The sequence below is a fragment of the Pristis pectinata genome, chromosome 3 (assembly GCF_009764475.1).
Source record: "Pristis pectinata isolate sPriPec2 chromosome 3, sPriPec2.1.pri, whole genome shotgun sequence".
Classification (NCBI taxonomy): domain Eukaryota; kingdom Metazoa; phylum Chordata; class Chondrichthyes; order Rhinopristiformes; family Pristidae; genus Pristis; species Pristis pectinata.
Genome location: NC_067407.1, coordinates 10384103 through 10406478, shown reverse-complemented (window position 1 = coordinate 10406478; position 22376 = coordinate 10384103). Strand labels below are relative to the sequence as shown.

The window sequence follows — 22376 nt, the reverse complement described above, 5'->3', positions numbered from 1 at the left end:
ATTTTTGTTTGAAATTCATATTTGTGACAGTGCTCTTAATGTTTCATTATATTATGGAAGTAAAGGAAAAGATTTTACAACTGAAGGTAAGTTCACAAGAACTTTAATGTCAATTATAACTAACATTATAGCAGGTTGGAGTAAAAATGTGCTTCTGAACTGTTCAATAAAAACACCAGCTCTGCTCCAGTAACTCAGGTTCAATCCTAACCCTGGGGTGCTGTCTGTGTGGAGTTTGCATGTGCTCCCTTTGGCTGCTTGTCTTGCTCACCAGTGCTCTGGTTTTCTCCCACATCCCAAAGCTGCAAGTTGGGAGGTTAATTGGCTGTTGTGTATTGACCCCAGGACAGATGGATGGCTGGGAAATCAGAGGGAGATGGTGGGGTAATAGCTGACAGGAAATGAATGGGAGAATGGGATGATGGGACTACTGAGAGCCACCATAGACTGGATGGGTTGAATGGCCTACTTCAATCACAAGATCACAAGACAAGGGAGCAGAAGCAGGCCATTCGGCCCATCGAGTCTGCTCCAAGGAAAAGAGAAAAAGAAATGGGGTGGGAAAAAAAAAAGAAAAGAAAGAAAAAAAATCTATTCTAATCCCATTTTCCAGCCTTATCCCCATATCCCTTGATACCCTGACTATTTAGATATCTGTCTATCTCCTCCTTGAACACCCCCACTGATCTGGCCTCCACTGCTGTGCGTGGCAAGGAGTTCCACAATTTCACCACCCTCTGGGTAAAGAAATTTCTCCTCATCTCTGTCTTGAAACTGTACCCTCTAATTCTAAGATTGTGCCCTCTGGTCCTGGACTCGCCCACCAAGGGAAACAGCCTAGCCACATCTACTCTATCCTTACCTGTCAACATTTTAAATGTCGCTACGAGGTCCCCTCTCATCCTTCTGTACTCCGGTGAGTACAGTCCAAGAGCCGACAAACGCTCATCATGCTTAAGCCCTTTCATTCCCAGAATCATTCTCGTAAATCTCCTCTGAACCCTCTCCAACGTCAGCACATCCTTCCTAAGATGTGGGGCCCAAACTGCGCACAGTATTCCAAATGAGGCCTCACTAGCGCCCCGTAGAGCCTCATCAACACTTCCTTACTTTTATACACTATACCTCTCGAGATGAATGCCAACATAGCATTCGCTTTCTTAACCACCGATCCAACCTGGTGGTTAACTTTTAAGGTATCTTGTACGAGTACCCCCAAGTCCCTTTGTACTACCGTACTATCAATCTTCTCTCCTTCTAGATAATAATCTACCCGCTTATTTCTGCTTCCAAAGTGTACAACTGCACATTTCTCAACATTGAATTTCATCTGCCATTTCCTTGCCCATTCTCCTAAACTGTCTAGGTCCCTCTGCATCCTTTCTATTTCCTCTATGCTCCCTACTCCTCCACTTATCTTGGTGTCATCCGCAAACTTAGCCACACAACCATTTATTCCATCATCCAAATCATTGATGTACAAGGTAAAAAGGAGCGGCCCCAACACCGACCCCTGCGGCACACCACTAGTAACCAGTAACCAACCAGAATGAGATCCTTTTATTTCCACCCTTTGCTTCCTGCCAACCAGCCAATGCTCCACCCATTCTGTTACCCTACCCGTAATTCCATGACCTCTCATCTTATTAATCAGTCTCTTGTGAGGCACCTTATCGAAGGCCTTTTGAAAGTCTAAATACACAACATCTACCGCCTCTCCCTTATCCACCCTACCTGTGATTTCTTCAAAAAACTCCAATAGGTTGGTCAGACAGGACCTCCCTTTCACAAAACCATGTTGACTAGGTCCAATCTTGCCTTGCGCCTCTAGGTATTCGGTAACCACCTCCTTGAGGATAGATTCCAATAATTTTCCCACCACTGATGTCAGACTAATAGGTCTGTAATTGCCTTTGTGCTGCCTCCCACCTTTCTTATACAACGGAACTACATTCGCTACCCTCCAGTCCTCCGGAACCATGCCAGAATCTATCGATTCCTGAAAAATAATCGCCAATGCCTCCGCTATCTCTACAGCCACCTCCTTCAGAACCCGGGGATGCACCTCATCCAGTCCGGGAGACTTATCAGTCTTAAGCCCCTTTAGTTTTCCTAGCACCTTCTCCCTATTAATCTCAACTGAACTCAGTTCCAATTCGTGAGACTCCTGACTAACGGGCACATTGCTTATGTCCTCCACGGTGAAGACCGATGCAAAATATTCATTCAATTCCCTTGCCATCTCACTATCATCCATTATAATACCTCCTGCACCATTATCAATTGGTCCTATGTCAACCCGTGTCTCTCTTTTATTCCTTATGTATTTAAAAAAACTCTTAGAATCCTTCCGAATGTTGTCCGCCAGCTTCCTTTCGTAACTCATCTTTGCTTTCCTAATGACCTTCGTAGTTTCTCTCTGCAGATTTTTAAAAACGTTCCAATCTTCTGTTTTCCCACTAATTTTTGCTACTTTGTACGCCGCCCCTTTTGCTTTTATTTTATCCTTCACCTCCCTCGTTATCCACATCTGTGCCTTTTTTCCATTCAAAACCTTCTTTTTTCTTGGAATATATCTGTCCTGCATTGTCCTTATTTCCTGTAGAAATTTCTTCCATTTCTCCTCTGCCGTCCCTCCAGCTAACTTACTCCTCCAATCAATTTGGGCCGACTCTTCTCTCATACCTTTGTAATTTCCCTTATTCCACTGAAATATCGATACACCAGTTATCAGCTTCTCCTTCTCAAACTTGAAATTAAACTCAATCATATTGTGATCACTTGTTCCCAGTGGTTCCTTTACCTTTAGTTCCCTAATCACCTCGGGTTCACTACACAGCACCCAATCCAAAACAGCCGATCCCCTGGTGGGCTCCTCAATAAGTTGCTCCAGAAAAACATCCCTTAGACATTCCACAAACTCACTCTCCTGAGTACTACCGCCTTGCTGGATTTCCCAGTCCACCTTCATGTTAAAATCCCCCATAATTATCTTCACATTGTCACTCTGGCACGCTTTTTCTATCTCAATCTGCAACTTATGGTCCACTTCCTGACTGCTGTTTGGGGGCCTATATATGACTGCTACCATTGTCCTTTTACCCTTGCTATTTCTTAGCTCCACCCGTAAGGATTCCACCTCCTCTGACCCAATGTCCTTCCTTTCTATTGATTTTATATCGCTACTAACCATCATGGCCACACCTCCCCCTCTGCCTACCCGCCTATCCTTCCTATACACTGTATACCCCTTGACATTCAGTTCCCAATCACATCCATCATGAAGCCATGACTCAGTGATTGCAACGATGTCATACAGAAACATGAGAAATGAGATTTAGGCCTCTATTAAATTTTGTTCTATTTCAGTCCTGGCAAACACCTTTGGACACTTTACATTTGAATGAAGTCGCTACAAATCAGAACAATGTGATGGATTTTTATTTTGAACATGCATCTGCTCAATTAGTTCCAGTCCAGTTCAGTATATTCCATGATGATATCCCAATAAAAAGGCTGTATGACATGGAGAGTGCCTGGACTGTAACGCTTCCAGCAGGAGGAGAGGCCATCTGTACCTACCTTAACATGACTAGGCCATTGTGTGGGAGTAAAGGTGTACTGGTGGTGGTACAGTACAAGGTAGTTTGTGCTCCTCAATTTCTGGAACTGTAGTGTCCCAGTGGGATCAGAGAGAATGAAGGCTTCATGAAATATAAAAGATGTTAAGATGAAAGGGGGAGACATGTATCTCATTCCCTGTGGTCTTTGACCATCTGTGGAGCTTCAATACTCACAATACTGTCATAAAATAGGCTCCAATAATCAAAAGGTATTGAGTCAGGAGCTGATGGTAAAAGCCCTTGGAAAGACCACTACAGATATGCAACCAAACAAAGTTGCCATATTGAAGCTGTGTGCATGAACATCAGGTGCTGGGAAGTTTTAAAACCTCTTATTTCTCCGCCTGGAATGTATCCCATGGTTAATATGTGAAACCCTTTAAACTGTCTTCTCAACTGAAGTGCCTCTGGAGTGTACATAAATATAACCACTGAAATTGTATTTGACCACAGGGAATGTAATTCAGAATTATGATTTCAGTAACATTAAACTCTTTTTAAAACAGCTTATACAGCTTACAGGCGGAGGGGGGACAAATGAAGCACTGTTTGCTCAGGACAGCAGGAAAGGGTTAAAGTGAAACTTAGTCTTAGATCAAAAAGGAAGCTGCAATTACAGCTGCTGGGTTTTACGTTGAAGGTTAGAACTGTAAGTCATAAAGACACTGCAGTTGTGGAAGGGCAAACTGCTCAGTCACTGGAAGTTGTGCCCCATTTGGAATGATCATTAGTGTGACTCCCAGAATGTCCAATTTTTCCAGATGCAGCAGCCACAGCAGCAGAGAGGAGGATCCAGAAGCTTTTTTTAGAAGTTGTTTCTGATTGGCTAAGTGTGTGGCAACTCAGCCAGTAAAGGAAGGTAAGGGAAAGTGGAGTGATCATTTTGACAGTGGGCCAGTGCAGGAATTGGATTTCTGAGGTTTTGGTGAGGAGGCACAGGTGAGGAGCAGGTAAGGTTTTCATTTTCTTGTTAATCTTTGACTCTGTGTAGACAAAATGGCAGTCAGGACAGTGGAATGCTCCTCCTGCAAGACGTAGGGAGTCAGGGAACCTCATGGTCTCCCTGATGACTATGTCTGTGGGAAGTACACCCAGCTGACAAATGGGATCAAGGAACTGGAGATGCAGTTGGATGTACTCAGGATCACCTGGGTTGCTGAGGACATCGTAGATGAGAGTTTTAGTGAGGTGGTCACAGCTAAGGTGCAGGCTACAGATAGATGAGTGACCACCAGAAGAATTAAGGGGAGTAGGCAGACAGTGCAAGGTTCCCCTGGGGCCATTCCCTCAGTAACAGATATACCCCATTGGATACTGTTGGGGAGAATGACTTTTCAGATGTCAGCAGCAGTAGCTGGGTCAGTGGCACCATGCCTCTCTCTGAGGCAAAGAAAAGAAGGGTGAAATCAGGCAGGGCGATAGTGGTTAGTAAGGGGTGCAGATACCTGTTTCTGTGGCTGCAATTGAGACTCCAGGATGGTGTGTTGCCTCCCTGGTGCCAGGGTCAAGGATGTCTTGCAGTGGGTACAGGACATTCTGAGAGGGCACAGTGAACAGCCAGAGGTCGTGGTCTATATTCGTACCAATGACATAGGCAGGAGCAGGGATGAGGTCCTCCAAAGTGATTTTAAGGAGCTAGGTAGAAAGTTAAAAAGTATGACTTCCAAGGTTGCAATCTGAGGATTATTACTTGTGCCACATGCCAGAGAGGTGAGAAATAGATGCAGTTCAATAAGAGGTGAAGGAGTTGGTGCATGAAGGAAGGCTTCAGATTTATGGATTATTGGCTCTCTTCCAGGGCAGGTGGGTCCTGCACAAGCAAGATGGTTTGCATCTGAACTGGAGGGGAACCAATATCCTCACCAGGAGGTTTACTAGCGCTACTCAGGAGGGTTTAAGCTAGAGTGATAGGGGGATGGGAACAACAGCAGCAGGACAACAGGTGGTAGGGTTGAGGGCAAGAAATATGGTTTGACAAATAAGATTGAAAGGAAGGGACAGCAAGGGACAGGCTAATAAATATGGTGGGACTGATGTACTGAAATGTGCTTATTTCAATGCTAGGAGTATTATGGGTATGGAGGATTAACTTAGAGTCCGGGTCAGTACATGGAATTAAATGTTGTTGCCATTACAGAGACCTGGTTGCATGAGGGACAGGATTGGCAGCTCAACATTCCTGGGTTATATTGTTTTAGATGTGATAGAGAGGGGGTAAAAGAGGTGGAGGGATTGCATTACTGATAAGGGAGAATGTCACAGCAGTACTCAGGACATACAGGAGGGTTCATCCACAGAGGCAATTTGGGTGAAGCTCAAAAATAAAAAAGGTGCAATTATGCTAATGGCATTATACTACAGGCCCTCCAATGGCCGCTGGGAGATGGAGGAACAGATATGTAGACAGATTATGGAAAGGTACGGAAACAACAGTGTTGTCATAGTGGGGGGCTTTAACTTCCCCAGTATTGATTGGAACTTCCTTAATAAAAGAAGCTTAGATGGGGCAGGATTTCTTCAGTGCATCCAAGAGGGATTCTTGAAACAGTATGTGGGAAGTCTAACTAGAGGAGAGAATGTACTGGACCTAGTTTTGGGAAATGAGCCAGGCCAGGTGACAGACCTGACAGTGGGTGAACATTTTGGGAAAAGTGATCACAACTCATGTATTAAGATAGCTATGAGTAAGGATAAAATTGGATCTTGCAGGAAGGTTTAAATTGGGGGAGGGCAAATTATGACAGGGTAAGAGCGGAGCTAAGAGGCATTGATTGGGAGCAGCTGCTGTTGGACAAGCCCACGTCTGATGTGTGGGAGTTGTTTAAAGACAAGCTGATCAGAGTTCAGGATTGGGATCTCTTGGTAAGGACAAAGATGGTAACGTAAGGAAATCTTGGGTGACCCGAGAGGTCCTAAATTCAGTCAGGAAAGAAAAAAGTATATGTAAGGTTTAGGAAGCTAAAATCATACTGGGTCCTTGTGAAATATAACGATAACAAGAAAATGCTCAAGCGGGTGATTAGGAAGGCCAAAAGTCATCCACTTTTTCTTACTGCAAATATAAAGTGCCGTGATTCTCCTTGATCCTGCTTGTTGGGGAATCCTGAGAGATTTTATACTTGCATTAAGAAAAAGAGGATGACTAAGGAAAGGGTGGGTCAACTCAAGAATAAAGGAGGGAATTTGTGCTTGGAGTCAGCAAGTGGCTGAGGTGCTAAATGAGTACTTTACGTCGGTATTTACAAAGAAGGATTTGGAGGATAGTGAAAGCAGAGTGAGGCATGCTAATGTGCTGGGACATTTTGAGATTAAGGAGGAAGTAGTGCTGGGCCCTCTGAAAGTCATTAAGATGAATAACTCCCCAGGGCCTGATGCCAGTGACCCGGGTTCAATTCCAGCCACTGTCTGTAAGGAGTTTGTACGTTCTCCCCGTGTCTGCGTGGGTTTCCTCTGGGTGCTCTGGTTTCCTCCCACATTCCAAAGATGTACAGGTTAGGAAGTTGTGGGCACGCTATGTCGGCGCCGGAAGCGTGGTGACACTTGCAGGCTGCCCCAGAACACTACTCAAAAAAGATGCATTTCAGTGTGTGTTTCGATGTACATGTGACTAACAAAAATATCTTATCTTAAGAAGCAAGTGAGGAGACTGATGTGGCTTTCACAAAGATCTTTGTGTCCTCACTTGCAACAGATGAAGTCCTCGAGGACTGGAGAGTAGCAAATGTTGTCTTTGTTCAAGAAGGGAAATGGGGATAGGCCAGTGAGCCTCATGTCAGTGGTGGGGAATCTATTGGAGAGGATACTGAGGGATAGGATTTGCGTGCACTTGGAAAGGCATGGCCTGCTTGGGGACAGCCAGCATGAAATTGTGTAAGGCAAGTTCATGCCTTACAAACTTGACTGAGGAGGTGACAAAGGTGCTTGATGAGGGTAAGGCAGTGAACATTATCTATATGGACTTTAGCGAGGCATTTGATAAGGTCCCTCATGGTAGGTTGATTCAGAAGATAAAGATGCATGGGATCCAGGGTGAATTGCAAGTTTGGATTCGGAACTGACTTGCCCATAGAAGACAGTAAGGGTGGAAGTCTGTTATTCTGGCTGGAGTTCTGTGACCAGTGGTATTCGTCAAGGATTGGTGCTGAGTCCTCTGTTTGTGATGTATATCAATGATTTGAATGAAAATGTAGTGGGTGGATTTGCAAGTTTGTGGATAACACCAAGATTGGTGGAGTTGTGGGAAGAGTAAAAGATTATCAAAGAATACAGCGGGATATAGATCAGTTACAGATATGGGCGGAGAAGTGGCAGATGGAGTTCAATCCAGGCAAGTGTGAGGTGTTGCACTTTGGGAGAAAGTATACAATTAATGGTAGGCCCCATAACAGCATTGAAGTACAGACGGATCTTGGGGTCCAAGTAGATAGTTCCTAAAAGTGGCTATACAAGTGGATAAGGTGGTCAGAAGGCATACGGCGTGCCAGCCTTAATTGGTAGGGGTGTTGAGTCAAAAAATAAGGAAGTCACTGCAGCTATATAAAACTTTATTCAGACCGCACTTGGAGTATTGTGTGCAGTTCTGGTTGCCCCACTATAGGAAGGAAAGGATGCAGAAGAGGTTTACCAAGGTGCTGCCTGGATTAGAGAGTATGAGCTATAAGGGAAAGTTGGACAAACTTGGGTTGTTCTCTCTAGAGCATTGGAGGCTGAGCTGAGACCTGATAGAGGTTTTTAAAATTATGAAAAGCATAGATAGGGTAGACAGTCAGAATCTTTTCCCTAAGGTTGAAATGTCAAACACCAGAGGACATGCTTTTAAGTTGGAGGGTGGGGGGGAAAAAATATAAAGGTGACATAAGGGGCACTTTTTTTTTTACAGAGTAATAGGTGCCTGGAATGGGTTACTGGGGTAGTAGTGGAAGCAAGTATTTTGATGGAGTTTAATAGGCTTTTAGATAGACACATGAATATGAAGGGAATGGAAGGATATGGATGATACATGGGAAGAGGACATTTAGTATAAATTGGCATCAAGATCAGCACTACATCATGGGCTGAATGGCCTTCAAGTTCTATACTATTCTATGTTTCGAACCATGCAAGATTCAGCTTCCAGGGTGGAGAGAAAGGGATGTTTCACAAAGTCAGCTGTTGTATAAAGATTTCTATAATCTATCAATCTCAAATGAAGATATTTGATCACAGAATAAGGAATTCTGTTTTCCCTTTGTTAGTTACTAAAAATTCCTAGTCAGAGCTTCTGTTCAAGACTTCATTTACTGCCCTTTTATATGGATCCTCCCCACCTCATCACAGGTCCGGCTTCTGCCCTCGGCTGATATTTTGGGTCACTACATTGTCAATCAGATTAACATAACTGATTCTAATTCAGTTTCTGACCTCTTGGTCATGAGTTAATATTCATGATGGCCTAATAATAAAAGTAATCTGAATTGACATCTTGCAGCCTGAGCTGAGGACTTTGGAGGACAGTATTTTGTGGTGCCGGCTGTTTTGAAAGGAAGCCTGACTTACTGACTAAAATAGGAAGTTGTGAGATCCTCCTCACCTCATCACAGAACTGGCTTCTGGCCTGGGCTGATATTTTGAGTGCTACGATGTCAATCAAACTTATTTTTCAAATGAGACTTAAAAAAAATTACAAAAAATTTGTCAAAGAACATTGGAATTCCCTGGATGTCCTGACCAATATTTATCCTTGCACAATCAAAACTGATAATTGATTTCACTCCAATATAGCAGACATGTTGCTCACATTATAGATCATAAACCAATGTTTCTCAAAGATTCTTTGCTGACCTCACTTCAGAAAGATTTGTTCTACCTGGGACACTCTCAACCCTTTCTCTGCACTATAAATGGACACATGTAGAGCTGCTGCTTCACAGCTCCAGTGACCCAAGATCAATCCTGACTTCCAGTGCCATCTGTGTAGGGTTTGCAAATTCTCCCTGTGACTGCGTGGGTCTTCCTAGTTACTCCTGTTTCCTGTCATGTGCCAAGAGCATGCAAATTGGGATTAATTGGTCACTGTAAATTGCGCCTAATGTGTAGATAGGTGGTTGAACTGAATTGGAATGTGGGAAGAATAAAATGGGATTAGAATGAACAAGTTGACATGGACTCAGTGGGTGGAATTGTTGAATGTTGTGTAACTCTGAATCTACAAGTAATTCACCGAGGCCTGCCATGGCCTTCACCTTTCCCTGTTCTTTCTTCCTAGGAAAAGTGCTTTCATTGTGTCATACATCAGCTGGTCAGCAGATTTCCCCAATTATTTGATCACATAACACAGAACACAGAACAGTACAGCAGAGGAACAGGCCCTTCAGCCCATGATGTTGTGCTGAACTAATTAAACTCATGACACCTAATCCCTTCTGCCTGCACAATGTCCATATCCCTCCATTCTCTGCATATTAATGTGCCTATCTAAGAGCCTCTTAAATACCTCTATTGTATCTGCCTCCAGCACAAGCCCTATCATTCATAGTACAAGTTCTACACTGGTTTGACTTTCCAAAATGCTTCACCTCACTCTTAACTGTATTGAAATTCATTTGCGACTCCTCAGCCCACTTCCCTAATAGATCAAGACCCCACTGTAATCTACAATAACCTTCACTATCATAAATGCCTCTCACAATTTTATAAACTCCTATCAGGTCTCCCCTCAGCTTCCACCGACACAAGTCCATATCCCTACATTCTCTGGTCATTCATGAACCTATTTAAGAGCCTACTAAATGCCTCTTCCATATCTGCCACCACCAGCATCCCTGGCAGGGCATTCCAGGCACCCACAACTGTGTTAAAAAAAGCTTGCCCTGCACATCTCCTTTGAACTTGCCCCTCTCACCTCACATGCATGCCATCTATTATTAGACATTTCAAAGCTACTGGCTGTCTATTCCACCTATGCCCTTCATAAACTTATAAACTTCTATCAGGTCTCCCCTCAGCCTCCTCCACTCCAGAGAAAACAACACAAGTTTGTCCAACCTCTCCTTATAACACATGTCCTCTAATCCAGGCAGATACCTGGTAAACCTCTTCTGCACCCTCTCCATAATGTCCACATCCTTCCTATAGTGGGATGATCAGAATTGTGGCCTAACATCTGTGTCCCAAGCTACAACAGCTACAAAGCTACAACATAAAGCTACAACATAACTTCCTGACTCTTGAACTCAATGACTTGACAAACATGCCATACACCTTCTTTATCACCCTATAGACTTGTGTGACCACTTTCAGGGAGCTATGGACTTGGACTCCAAGATCTCTGGATTCTGCTGGGAAGAGAAATTCTCTGCCAGCTATTTAAATGCAGGAACGTTTACCTGTCCCTTGATCCAAGTCTGCTCCTGGCGCTGTCCATTGCAGCTCAATTTCATCGTTAAGTATTGTTGCTTGAAGGTCTGTGACTCTGCACGGTGCAAAGTTGACAACAGGTGTACCTGGGGGAATTGAAAGCGCTCCTCCTGATTTGACCCTGCTGAAATCTCCTATCTGAGCCACAGAATCTTCATCACTGACTGGAGGCCTTGGCGGATTTGTATGAATAATGCCTATGTGGAAGGAAAGATACACGTCTAGGATCCAGAACATACAGAGCAAACCATCGCTGAATATGTATGCCCTCCAGCTCCCACTTGTATTCCTGATGTTGTGGATGAGGTGGAGAGTTGAAGCTCATTACTTTGACAGCCCTCTGAGTTCCTCTTGCTGTTGAGGAATAGAAGACATACAGGCTCAATGATATTTTATTCTGACACTTTCTCTCTGATTTCCTTTGTCAAAAACTAAGTATGATGGATGTTGGATGCAGAAAACATTGGAAGACACTCAAAAGAGCAAGCAATGTGTTCTGATCATCAGCCAGGGATGTTAGCACAGTATCTCTCTCTGCAGATGTTGCTTGAACTGCTGAGTCCTTACAGCATTCTGTTCTTTTCTCCTTCTCTTGACCTACCCGGAATTTCTTCTACTTGTTTCATTTTCTTTTCCTGCCCTCTCCTTTCCCCCTGTTGTCTTATAATTCCATTCTCCATTTATGGCTTGATCTTGCCTCAAGGTTATAAACCACCTCAAGAGGCTTGGGCACAAGGATGTAAGTTGACACTTTAATGCAGAACTGACGGAATGCTGTTCTGTCAGAGGTACCACCTGCCTGATGGGATTACTGGGTATGACATCCTTGACTATTGATCCGGAGACATGTACAAATCCCATTGCATTTAATTACACTTAAATTTGGAATAAAAGATGAGTCTCATTAATGGTAAATATGAAGCTGGTAGATGATCATAAAACTTATGTGCTTCATTAATGTCCTTCAGGGGAGGAAATCTGCCATCCTTGTGTGGTCTGGCCTACACGTGACTCCAGACTCAGCACTGTGTTTGTCTCTCAAATTCTGTCTGAAATGATGCAGGAAGCCATTTAGTTCAGAGATCAGTTAATGATGGAGAATAAATTCCAGATACAATGACAACAGCCACTGGCAATGCAGTTCTGGCCCTGCTCTCCACCAGAGTGCGGCAGGATCTCTTTACTGAAGTGGAGTTACCTCATTATTCCTGAATGAAATGCATGTGGGGTACTGGTCCCTAAGTAACCTCCTCTCTCCTCTGGCACGTTTCCTTGCCCTGTGCACCACTTTCTCCCCATCGTGACGGTCCTGGGGCAATTTCAATGACACTTTGTTAATCCAGCACACTCAGGATTTAGATGGTGCTGGACTAGCAAATTTTCAAGACCATCAGATATTATTCTATGAACTCTTGAACACACTTCACTATTTTTATTAGATGTCATGCAGTAACATACCATATTTTCCAGTGAACCTAGGAAGTTTAAAGGATGCATGGCAAACAAGGCTCCAGTAACTTTAAAGGGAGCCTGAGAAACCAAGTAAGTTTCAAGGAAAAACAGCCAATGGAACCAGGTGAATTTAAAGGGAGGGACGTGGTGAGTGGATGGGATGCACAAGAACTGGAGACCTGACACGAGTTCAGGAACCAGGGACCTGGTGAGTGCACAGGGAACGTGGGAACTGAGGCCCCAGTGAATGAATGGGGAATATGGAACCCAGGGTCCAGCGAGTGGGTAGGGATTGCAACAAGTGTCACCTGGTGAGCCAGATAAAGGATGTTCAGAGTTTTACTGTAGTAACCAATGTCTGGGAATAATATAGACTTCACAATGTGTAACTAAATCTGGAGACACCAGTCAGAAACCCACACCAGCCCACACTCTGTACACAGGCAGCAACTTACCTGCAACCAATCCCTTTCAATGGTACAGGTGGTGTGTGGGGTTATGTTTTTCCTGGTGATAAGTGCCTGACTGGTGTCTAGACAAACACAGGTAAGAACCTGGAGAGATGGCCTCAGTTCCTAAAGCAAACCTATCCTTGCAATACCTCACAAACCACAGCAATGGCATCTCTGCATTGTCTTCTTTTGCATTGCCAAACATTTATTACCATTTATTGTGTATCCTGGTATGTACATGGCATTCCCATTTGTTCCGTTTGCCATCTTAGCGGACCCTTCCTTTCCCTCTACTCGCACCTTGAAGTTGTATCTTCCATGTTCAGTAGTGTTCAGGAAATACTTAGAGTAAACCCCATCATTCTTGATATTATCAGCACCTAAAAGCAAGTAAAAGCATGTGGTTGTAGGCTGAGGAGAGAATGCAACACTAATACTGCATTTAGGTTAAATGCTGCACATGGAAGGTTCCTACTCCCATCCCACTGGTGGTCCAATCTGATGTCCTCAGTAAAATGAACAGGTCAACAACTAATTTCAAATTTTAAATATTTCCATTGTTGTGTGGACTGCCAAATGTGTGATGCATTGAGCAGCAACACTTTTAAAGTAGTGTTCATCAATGTGTATTTTTTTTAGTTAATTGCTCTTTTCCATCATGTCCACTGAAGCTGTCACATCTGAATGGGTCACAAAGGGCTCCAACATTGACACCATGGGTTTACAGCATAAAGGCCCACGGCTACCTCGAATAATCATCATCGGCCAAGTTCAATAACTAATTTACTACACAAGGTTAGAAGTCATTTCTTAAACTCCTTGGATGGATTAATGAGAAAGCTTCCAAACACCAGTAGGCTTTGAACCTTTGAATCAGGCAAACATAATCCATAGAAATGTTTCTATTGAAAACACACCCACTGAAAAGACAAAAATGTAATGAAAATGTTGTCCACCCTGATGGCAGCCACCAGCCTGTCCTCCAACTCCCACCACACCCCACCCTACTTCAGTGCTTCCAACTCCACATCTTAGATCCAGGCTTGGACTCTCAAGGAGATCCCACATCCAGCAGTTGGCAGACACATTTCTATTTGGATACAGATGCAGGTAGCCCTGTTCCCTTTGTGGATGTTTCAATCGAGTTACGTAAAGGTACATTTTGTTTCCTGCTGGGAATTGCCTTCTCCTGTCCCTGCCAGCGTCATCAGAAATTTGCAACAAGAATCCACTGAATTACTGGAGATGTCAAGTCCTTTTGTGTGTTAAATAAATAAATTCCACCCATCTTCCTTAAATACTGTAAACAGCCCAGTTGACAATCTATTGCAACAGATTAAATATTCTTCCTGTTTCAGTCGTCACTTTGTTAGAATGTCACACTCCAATGGGCAGGATTGTTCTGGACTTGGCCACCTTGCCCAGACTTGCTGTGCACCCAGACTTACTGTCTCTGGATATGGAAGCTGTATCCCGGCAGCTGTCCTACAGGATGGAGCAGGCACTGTACAACAGGTTGGCTTCAGGGACCGCCTGAGGCCTGTCCCTCATTATGTCCTGATAGCCTTTGACTGGCACGTAATCATAACATTAAAACAAAGTAAAAAAATTAGTCCTTACCTATCTTTACATTTTTCCAGAGAATTTGTGACCCCATTCAAATAGATGGAGTTCTCATTCTCTCAATGTCCTCTCTGGCATTGGGTTGGGCGCTCGGTGCGGTGAGTCATTGCTTCATCGTAAACTCACCACTGAGTCCAGCTCTAGACTCACTACTGAGTGTAGCGAGGAGGTGGACAGTCTGAGGATCTGACCTTGGGTCTTCACATTTGACCACATGTTAGTGTAAGTCTGGGGCATCCCGAGGCCAAATAACTGATCAGCCAGTACCACAGCCCAAGGAAATCTGGTTACGATTTGTTCAGGCTGCCTGTGGGTTAACTAGTTCTCCTGGCTGCAACAAATGGTAAATGTTCCTTTACCCACCCAGTTCACTCCACGTCAACGCATCTCCCCCAAACTTTCACTTATATTCACTGCACCATTGGTAGTTTCACAAAAGCTCCAATTTTATTTCTCAAAGACAATTTTATGTAACTTACCTGAACCATTATCCAAAAGCTCATGTTCACCCGTCTGACCGTTGGGAAGCTCAGCAATGATTGTCACTTTCGCAAATAAGACTGGCAAAAATCCTTGGGAGACTTCCACATAAATAATCATTGGGCCAGTGGAATCCTTCCTGGTGATTTTTGCGTTGACTGTGACAGGGGGAACTTTCTCATCCGCTGCTCGGGATGTTACTGTAATTGTTACTTTCTGTGTATTTCCGGGATTCATGATACTGTAAGTCCAAGTTCCTGACTGGGAGATAAATATTCAGGGTTATTCCGAGGACAATGATAACCATAGGCAGGATTAAATTCTCAGTGATATTTAAAATAATTAATGCTTGAGACATGGGACGAATGATGATCTAGTGTAGGGTCCCTTGAGAAAGTGGAAGTGAGCCTTTATCTTGAATACCACAGAGTGGTTAAGATGCTCCCTCGTCTCAGTCTAGACAGAAAGCTCCAAGATCTTGTGATGAAGGAGGAACAACAATAAATGTCCAGCTTGAATAGAGGATAACTTAAAGGTGAAGGAATTTCCATGCATCTGATACTTTTGCCGACTTCAGTGGTGAAAGTTGTGGGTTTATTAGATGCTATTGAAATAGCCTTGTAGAGTTGCTGAAGTGCATGAAGTGCAAGTCCAAACAGCGAGAGGCTGGAACATTGGAAGAGCACGGAGACCTAGTCCCTACCCTTCCTCCTGCCCTTCCCCACTTGGCTCCATTTGCCCATCAGCCCCCTCCTCCTCACCTGGTTCCACCTATCACCTACCAGCCTCTGTCTCACACCTCCCTCTGACTTCTATGTACTGGCTATCTTCTCTCTACACTCCCAGTCCTGATGCAGGGTCTCAACTCAAAACATCGACTATCGATTTGCCTCCACAGATGCTGCTTGACCCGCTGAGTTCTTCCAGCAGTTTGTTTCTTGCACTGACACTTAGAGGTGGACATTTGTAAATGATTAAAAAATGGGTAATATATGCACTCTGCTTCCCACAGTGACTGCAGCACCAGTTAAAAAGCTCAACACCATGTCATACAAAGAATACGCCCAAAATGCCACCCTAGACATGTACTCCCTCCACCACAGGCACACTTTGACTGCTGCCTGTGCCATCTACAAAATGCAACAACTTGTCAAGGCTCCTTCAACAGGACCTCACAATCCCAAGGAATTTACTATCTGGAAGAACAAGATGCCAAATTGTTCTGATTTCACTGCTTTGAAGTAAGTTGGGACAAATTTCACAGATGACCTGATGACATTGTCCAAAGCTCTCTTGATTCAGGGACAATTTGTAATCATTTACTAACCATGCCACCTGCATTCTCATCCAAATTGTTAATAAATATGACAAATAACAGTGGATCCAGCATCAATCCCTGTGCCACATCACTGGTTACAGGCTTCCAATCTGTAAAACAACCCTCCACTAATACCCTCTGTCTCCTTCCATCAAGGTAATTTTGTATTCAAGTGGCTAACTCACCCTGAATCCCACGTCATCGTTCCGGACCAGCCTATCATGTGGGAACTTGTGAAAAGCCTTGCTAAAGTCCACGTAGACAATTTTTACCACCTTGCCCTCGTCAATCCTCTTGGTCACCTCTTCAAAAAACAATCAAATTCCTAAGACATGATTTCCCACATACAAAGCCACGCTGACCATCCCTAATCAGTCCTTTCCTTTCCAAATGCAGATAGATCCTGTCTCTCAGAATCCCCTCCAGTAACTTTCCCACGACTGATGTTAGGCTCACCGGCCTATGGAACATAGAACATAGAACAGTACAGCGCAGGAATAGGCCCTTCAGCCCACGATGTTGTGCCGAACTAATTAAACTAGTAATTGAATGCCTAACTAAATTAATCCCTTCTGTCTTCATGAAATCCATATCCCTCCATTCTCTGCGCATTCATGTGCCTATCTAAGAGCCTCTTAAATGCCTCTGTTGTACTTGCCTCCAGCACCACCCCTGGCAGCACATTCCAGGCACCCACCACTCTCTGTGTAAAAAACTTACGCTGCACATCTCCTTTGAACTTACCCCCCCTCACCTTAAATGCATGCTCTCGAGTATTAGACATTTCACCCCTGGGAGAAAGGTAATGGCTGTCCACTCTATCTGTGTCTCTCATAATCTTATAAACCTCTATCAGGTCTCACCTCAGCCTCCACTGCTCCAGAGAAAACAACCCAAGTTTGTCCAACCTCTCCTTATAGCACATGACCTCTAATCCAGACAGCATCCTGGTAAACCTTTTCTGTACCCTCTCCAAAGCCTCCACATCCTTCCGTTAATGGTATTTAACTGCGGGACTTTGAATGATTGAAGTCCCATGGCTGTCATTCAGATTGCTTCCTTGTACCTCCCTCAGAGCATTCTCCCAAAGAACAACTGTTAACTCTCACAGTGCTGCAATAGGCAGGAAGACAAACCATTTGCTTCATCCCATTTACAGAACAGGTCAATAACAGGCAGCTTGCTGTGTTGAATAGGGACCTGTCATAATAGAGGGTGAATGGCAGTAGACAGACTGCAGACAGTCAATACACCTTAAAGAAATGAGTCCAAATAATAAGCAATTGATTGTAAAGTTAATAGAAAGAAAAAATGTAAAACACTGGGGAAACCAGGCAGGTCCCTCAGCATGTGTGGAGAGAGAAACAGAGGTAATGTTTCAGGTGCATTGGAGCATACCTGTGCAGTGCCGTTAATCTCAAGCCGCACTGTGTGTACAGTCTCATCTATGTCAAAGTCACTATTACTGTATATCTTCCCAATGGGGTCACGTACAAACACATCTGGTATACGGTCCTCCCATGTGAGCACAAAATGTGTGTTGTTTCCAACCGTTTTATCGATAGCAACTGTACCATTAAACCAACTGCCTCCATCGACACTCCTTCCTGAGCTTTCAAGCTTGGATCAAGGAAATAGACATATTTTAATTTCAAAGCACTTGATAACATAAGAATAATTGGAAAATAGTTCTCTAAGTAATCAAACCTGGATTGACTGTTGGCTGATGTCACCATTTCCTGATACTAATCCAGTGAAAGCATCAATTAGTCCATTTGTGTCCACTTTATCAGTGGCTGCAAACCGTAGACCTTCTATTAATGGAAAGGAAAATAATTCTTAACTCAGATATTATCCATGGTCAATGCCAATTCAAAACTAACTTAAAAAACAGACCTCACAAATTCCTGTAATGTGACCACTGCAGCCCACTGAAAAAGTTGAAATAAAACTGCAAAATAGATTGATTTCAACACTGGTGGTGATGATGTCTATCATTCTCTTCAAAACCCTTCTGTGGGTCAAACAAGAGTTTAAGGGGTAGTGTGCTTGCATGGACTGAAGATTAGTTATTGCATAGAAGACATAAGTGGAATAAATGGGCCTTTTTCAGGCTGGAGGGATGTAACTAGGCAGTGTGCCAAGGATCAGTTGGTGGCCTTCAATTATTTTGATTTAGGTTCATGACCCAGAGGAGGGGGCAGAGTATAAAGTATCCAAGTTAGTCAGTGACATGAAAATGGAGGGAAGGGCACATTGCAATGGGGAGCTTTGGACTCTGTGACAGAATATTGAGTGAGTGGGCAAAAACTTGGCAAATGGAGTTCAATATAGGAAAATATAGGTCGTGCGCTTTGGTGAGTGGAATCTAAAGGCAGACTATTATCTAAATGGAGATAGATTGCAGATGAGATAAGTACAGCGGGATCTGGGTGTTTTTGTGTACGAATCACAAGAAGTCAGCAGGCTGGTGCAGGAAGTATTTAGAAAGGCAAATGGCACATTTGCCTTTATTGCAAGAGGGTTGGAGTTTAGAAATAGGGAAGTACTGTTACAGTGTGTACAGGGTACTGGTGAGGCCACATCTATACACAGTTCTGGTCTTTTTATTTAATAAAGAATATAGTGGCATTAGAGACAGTCCAAAAAAGATTGACTAGGTTAATTTGTAGGATGAGAGGGTTGTCCTGTCAGAAGCAGCTCAGGAAACTGCATCAACAGAAACAAGATTAGGGGCCGGTCACTTAAAACAGAGTTGCACTGGGACATCTTCTCACAGAGGGTGGTGACTCACTGGAATTCTCTACCCTGGGGTGTTGTGGAAGCTCAAACATTGGAGGGATTTAAAGAGGAAGTAGATACATTTTTGAAACATCAGGAACTTGAGGGCTATGGGAAGAGGAGTTGAACCTGGGGCAACTCAGACATGATCATATTGAATGGCGGGGCAGACTTCAAGAAACGAGCAGCCAATTCCTGCTCCTATTTTCTAATGTTCTTATGTTCTAAATTCTGAGAACAACAACCTGCCAACATCCTGTTGATATTTGACTCAAGAATCAGCATACATTCATCTATCCACAATCTCATTTAATACCCAGGCCAATTTACCTTATATGTGGTAATGTTTGTATTACAAAAAGACCAGAGAACTTGAAACAACGTAAGAATCATAGAGTTATATAACACAGGAACAGTCTCTTCAGCCCATCACGCCATACTGACCATCAAGTACCCATCCACACACATTCCATTTACCAGCACTTGGTCTGTAGCCCTCTATACCTGGCGATTCAAGTGTTGTGAGAGTCTTTGCCTCAGGCCCATCCCCTCAGGCAGTGCATTCCAGATTCTGACCACCCACCGGCTGAAAAAATTTCCTCTTCAGATCCCCGCTCAACATCTTCCCCCTTACCATAGGCCTATGCCCTCTGGTTATAGATACCTCTGTGGTGGGGAATAGTTTCCTATTGTCTACCCTATCTGTGCCCCTCCTAATTTTGTCTGACTCTATCAGGTCACCCCTCTGCTCCAAGGATATCAGACACAGTTGCTCTTCATAGCTGAAGCACTCCATCCCAAGCAACATCCTGGTGAATTGCCTCTGCACCCTCTCCAGTGCCAAGAAGTATTGTCACACTGCCTCAGTAAAGCAGCCAACATAATCAAAGACCCCACCCACCCCGGACATTCTCTCTTCTCCCCCCTCCCATTTGGCAGAAGATACAAAAGCCTGAAAGCACGTACCTCCAGGTTCAAGGACAGCTTCTTATCCTACTGTTATAAGACTATTGAACGGTCCCCTAGTACGATAAGATGGACTCTTGATCTCACAATTTACCTCATCATGGCCTTGCACCTTATTGTCTGCCTGCCTGCTCTTTCTCTGTAACTGTAACACTGTATTCTGCATTCTGTCATTGTGCTTTTTTTTGTAGTACCTCGATGTACTGATGTGATGAAATGATTTGTATGGATGGCGTGCAAAACAAAGTTTTTCACTGTACCTCAGTACACGTGACAATAATAAACCAATTTATTTGATGCTGGTTACCTGTCTTCACTGAGAGCTGCTCTAGTTCTTTGGCTGCAGTTGGCCCTAATGCAATGGTGTGGATAATAGCTCCACTGTGTTCCACCTCTGTGAAGCAATCACTAATCTTGTCATCCTCCCCATCTGTCAACAAAACAATTTCATCGCCACTTGTAGCTCCGTCATCACCACGAAGTACCTGCAAGGCAATGAGTTATCAACAAGGTGGGTTAAATGTAATCCCTGAAAGTAATGTATTAATGAAGCTTTCCAGACCTACCTCAAAGCCAGACCGGACCCCTGCACAGATGTTTGTTCCCCCATTTGCTGACATTGGTAGCAGCTGGACAAGTTCATTTCTCATTTGGTCATCATCAATCTTTTTTAATTGTGTTTTAATCTCTGCATCGGAGCTAAAAGTGACAATTCCAACTTGTGATCTTGTTTCCACAACCTGCAGCAAGAATATCTTGGCTGCTTGTTGGAGCCTCAGAATGCGATTCTCCTGTTTACCAACAAAAAGCACAAACAAGGATGTAAGGTTAAACGCAGCCCTGTTTAATGGATCAGACTGTGCTGGGTACAACTGAACCTTAATGCTTTTAGATGTAAATCACGAAATTGCAATCATTCTGCTGGAATCAAGCTGTTGTTGAAATTCATCCCCACATTAATGGCCGGGTAAGTGATCATCATATGTTCTGGGTGTGGGATGTTCATTCGGCCCCATTTTCCATGGTCCTACTGCTGTCTGCATCTAAAATTGGATCACCTGGAGCTAGTGATCATTTCTGAGACTGTTGCAGCAACAGTGAAATTGGAACGAGCATTTCCGGTAGCAGTCCGGGTTGGTGCATCTGACAACTTCCCGGAGTCAGACACATACCCAATGCCCTCAATCATCGACAACATATCTTTAATCCTGCACCAATATAAATCAATCCCACTCTCATTCTGCATCATACAAAATGCTGGAAGAATTCAGCAGGACCTGGGTCTTGATGAAGGGTCTCGACCCAGAACATCGACTGTCCATTTTCCTCCACAGATGCTGCCTGACCCGCTGAGTTCCTCCAGCGTTTTGTATGTTATTCTGGATTCCAGCATCTGTACTCTCACTGTCTCCACTCTCATTCTGACCTGTCTGTCTGCAGTTTCCTCCACTGCCTAAGTGAGGCACAACTTAAACTAGAAGAACAACATTGAGTCACAGAATCATAGTGTCATACAGCACGGAAACAGGCCCTTCGGCCCAACTGGTCCATGTCAAATGTGTTGCCCAAGCGAGCTAGTCCCATCTGCTCGTGTTTGGCCCATAGACCTCTATCCATGTACTCATCTAGATGGCTTTTAAATGTTACTAATGTGCCTGCCTCAATCACTATTTCTGGCAGCTGATCCCAAATACACACAACCCTTTGCATGAAGAAGCTGCCCCTGATGTCCCTTTTAAACCTCTTGCCTCTGATCTTAAACCTATGCCCTCTTGTTTTTAGCATCCCCTCCCTGGGGGAAAAAATCTCTGCTTTGACCCTGTCTATGCCCCTCATGGTCTTACATACCTCTATCAAGTCATACCTCAATCTCCTACGTTCAAGGGAATAAAGTCCTAGTCTACACAACCTCTCATTGTAACTCAGGCCCCCAAGTCCAGACAACATCCTCAAAAATCTTTTCTGCACTCTTTCTAATTTAATAACATCTTTCCTATAACAGGGTGACCAAAACGGTATACAGTACTGCAAGTGAGGCCTCACCAATGTCTTATATAACAGCAACATAACTTCCCAACTTCAATACTCAGTGTCTTGACTGCTGAAGGCCAGAGTGCCAAACACCTTTTTCACCTCCCTATCTACCTGTGATGCTGCTTTCAGCAAATTATGTACTTACACTCCTCGTTCCCTCTGTTCCATAAGAATCTCCAGGGTCCTACCATTCACTGTATAAGTCCTATACTCCCAAAATGCAATACCTCACATTTATCTGGATTGAAAGCC

General features: G+C 43.8%; 1 protein-coding gene across 3 annotated transcripts in view; it reads right to left on the bottom strand.

Moving 5' to 3' along the window:
* Nucleotides 1-22376, bottom strand: part of LOC127567720 (calcium-activated chloride channel regulator 1-like) — a 67782-nt gene that overhangs the window by 1620 nt on the left and 43786 nt on the right. For all 3 annotated transcript variants that reach the window (XM_052010688.1, XM_052010689.1, XM_052010687.1), the window contains 7 exons: nt 20657-20881; nt 20398-20575; nt 18051-18157; nt 17742-17963; nt 15025-15286; nt 13135-13302; nt 10988-11215 (listed from right to left, as the gene is read on the bottom strand). In XM_052010688.1, the coding sequence (XP_051866648.1) occupies nt 10988-11215; nt 13135-13302; nt 15025-15286; nt 17742-17963; nt 18051-18157; nt 20398-20575; nt 20657-20881 (1390 nt within the window). The remainder of the gene's footprint in view (nt 1-10987; nt 11216-13134; nt 13303-15024; nt 15287-17741; nt 17964-18050; nt 18158-20397; nt 20576-20656; nt 20882-22376) is intronic.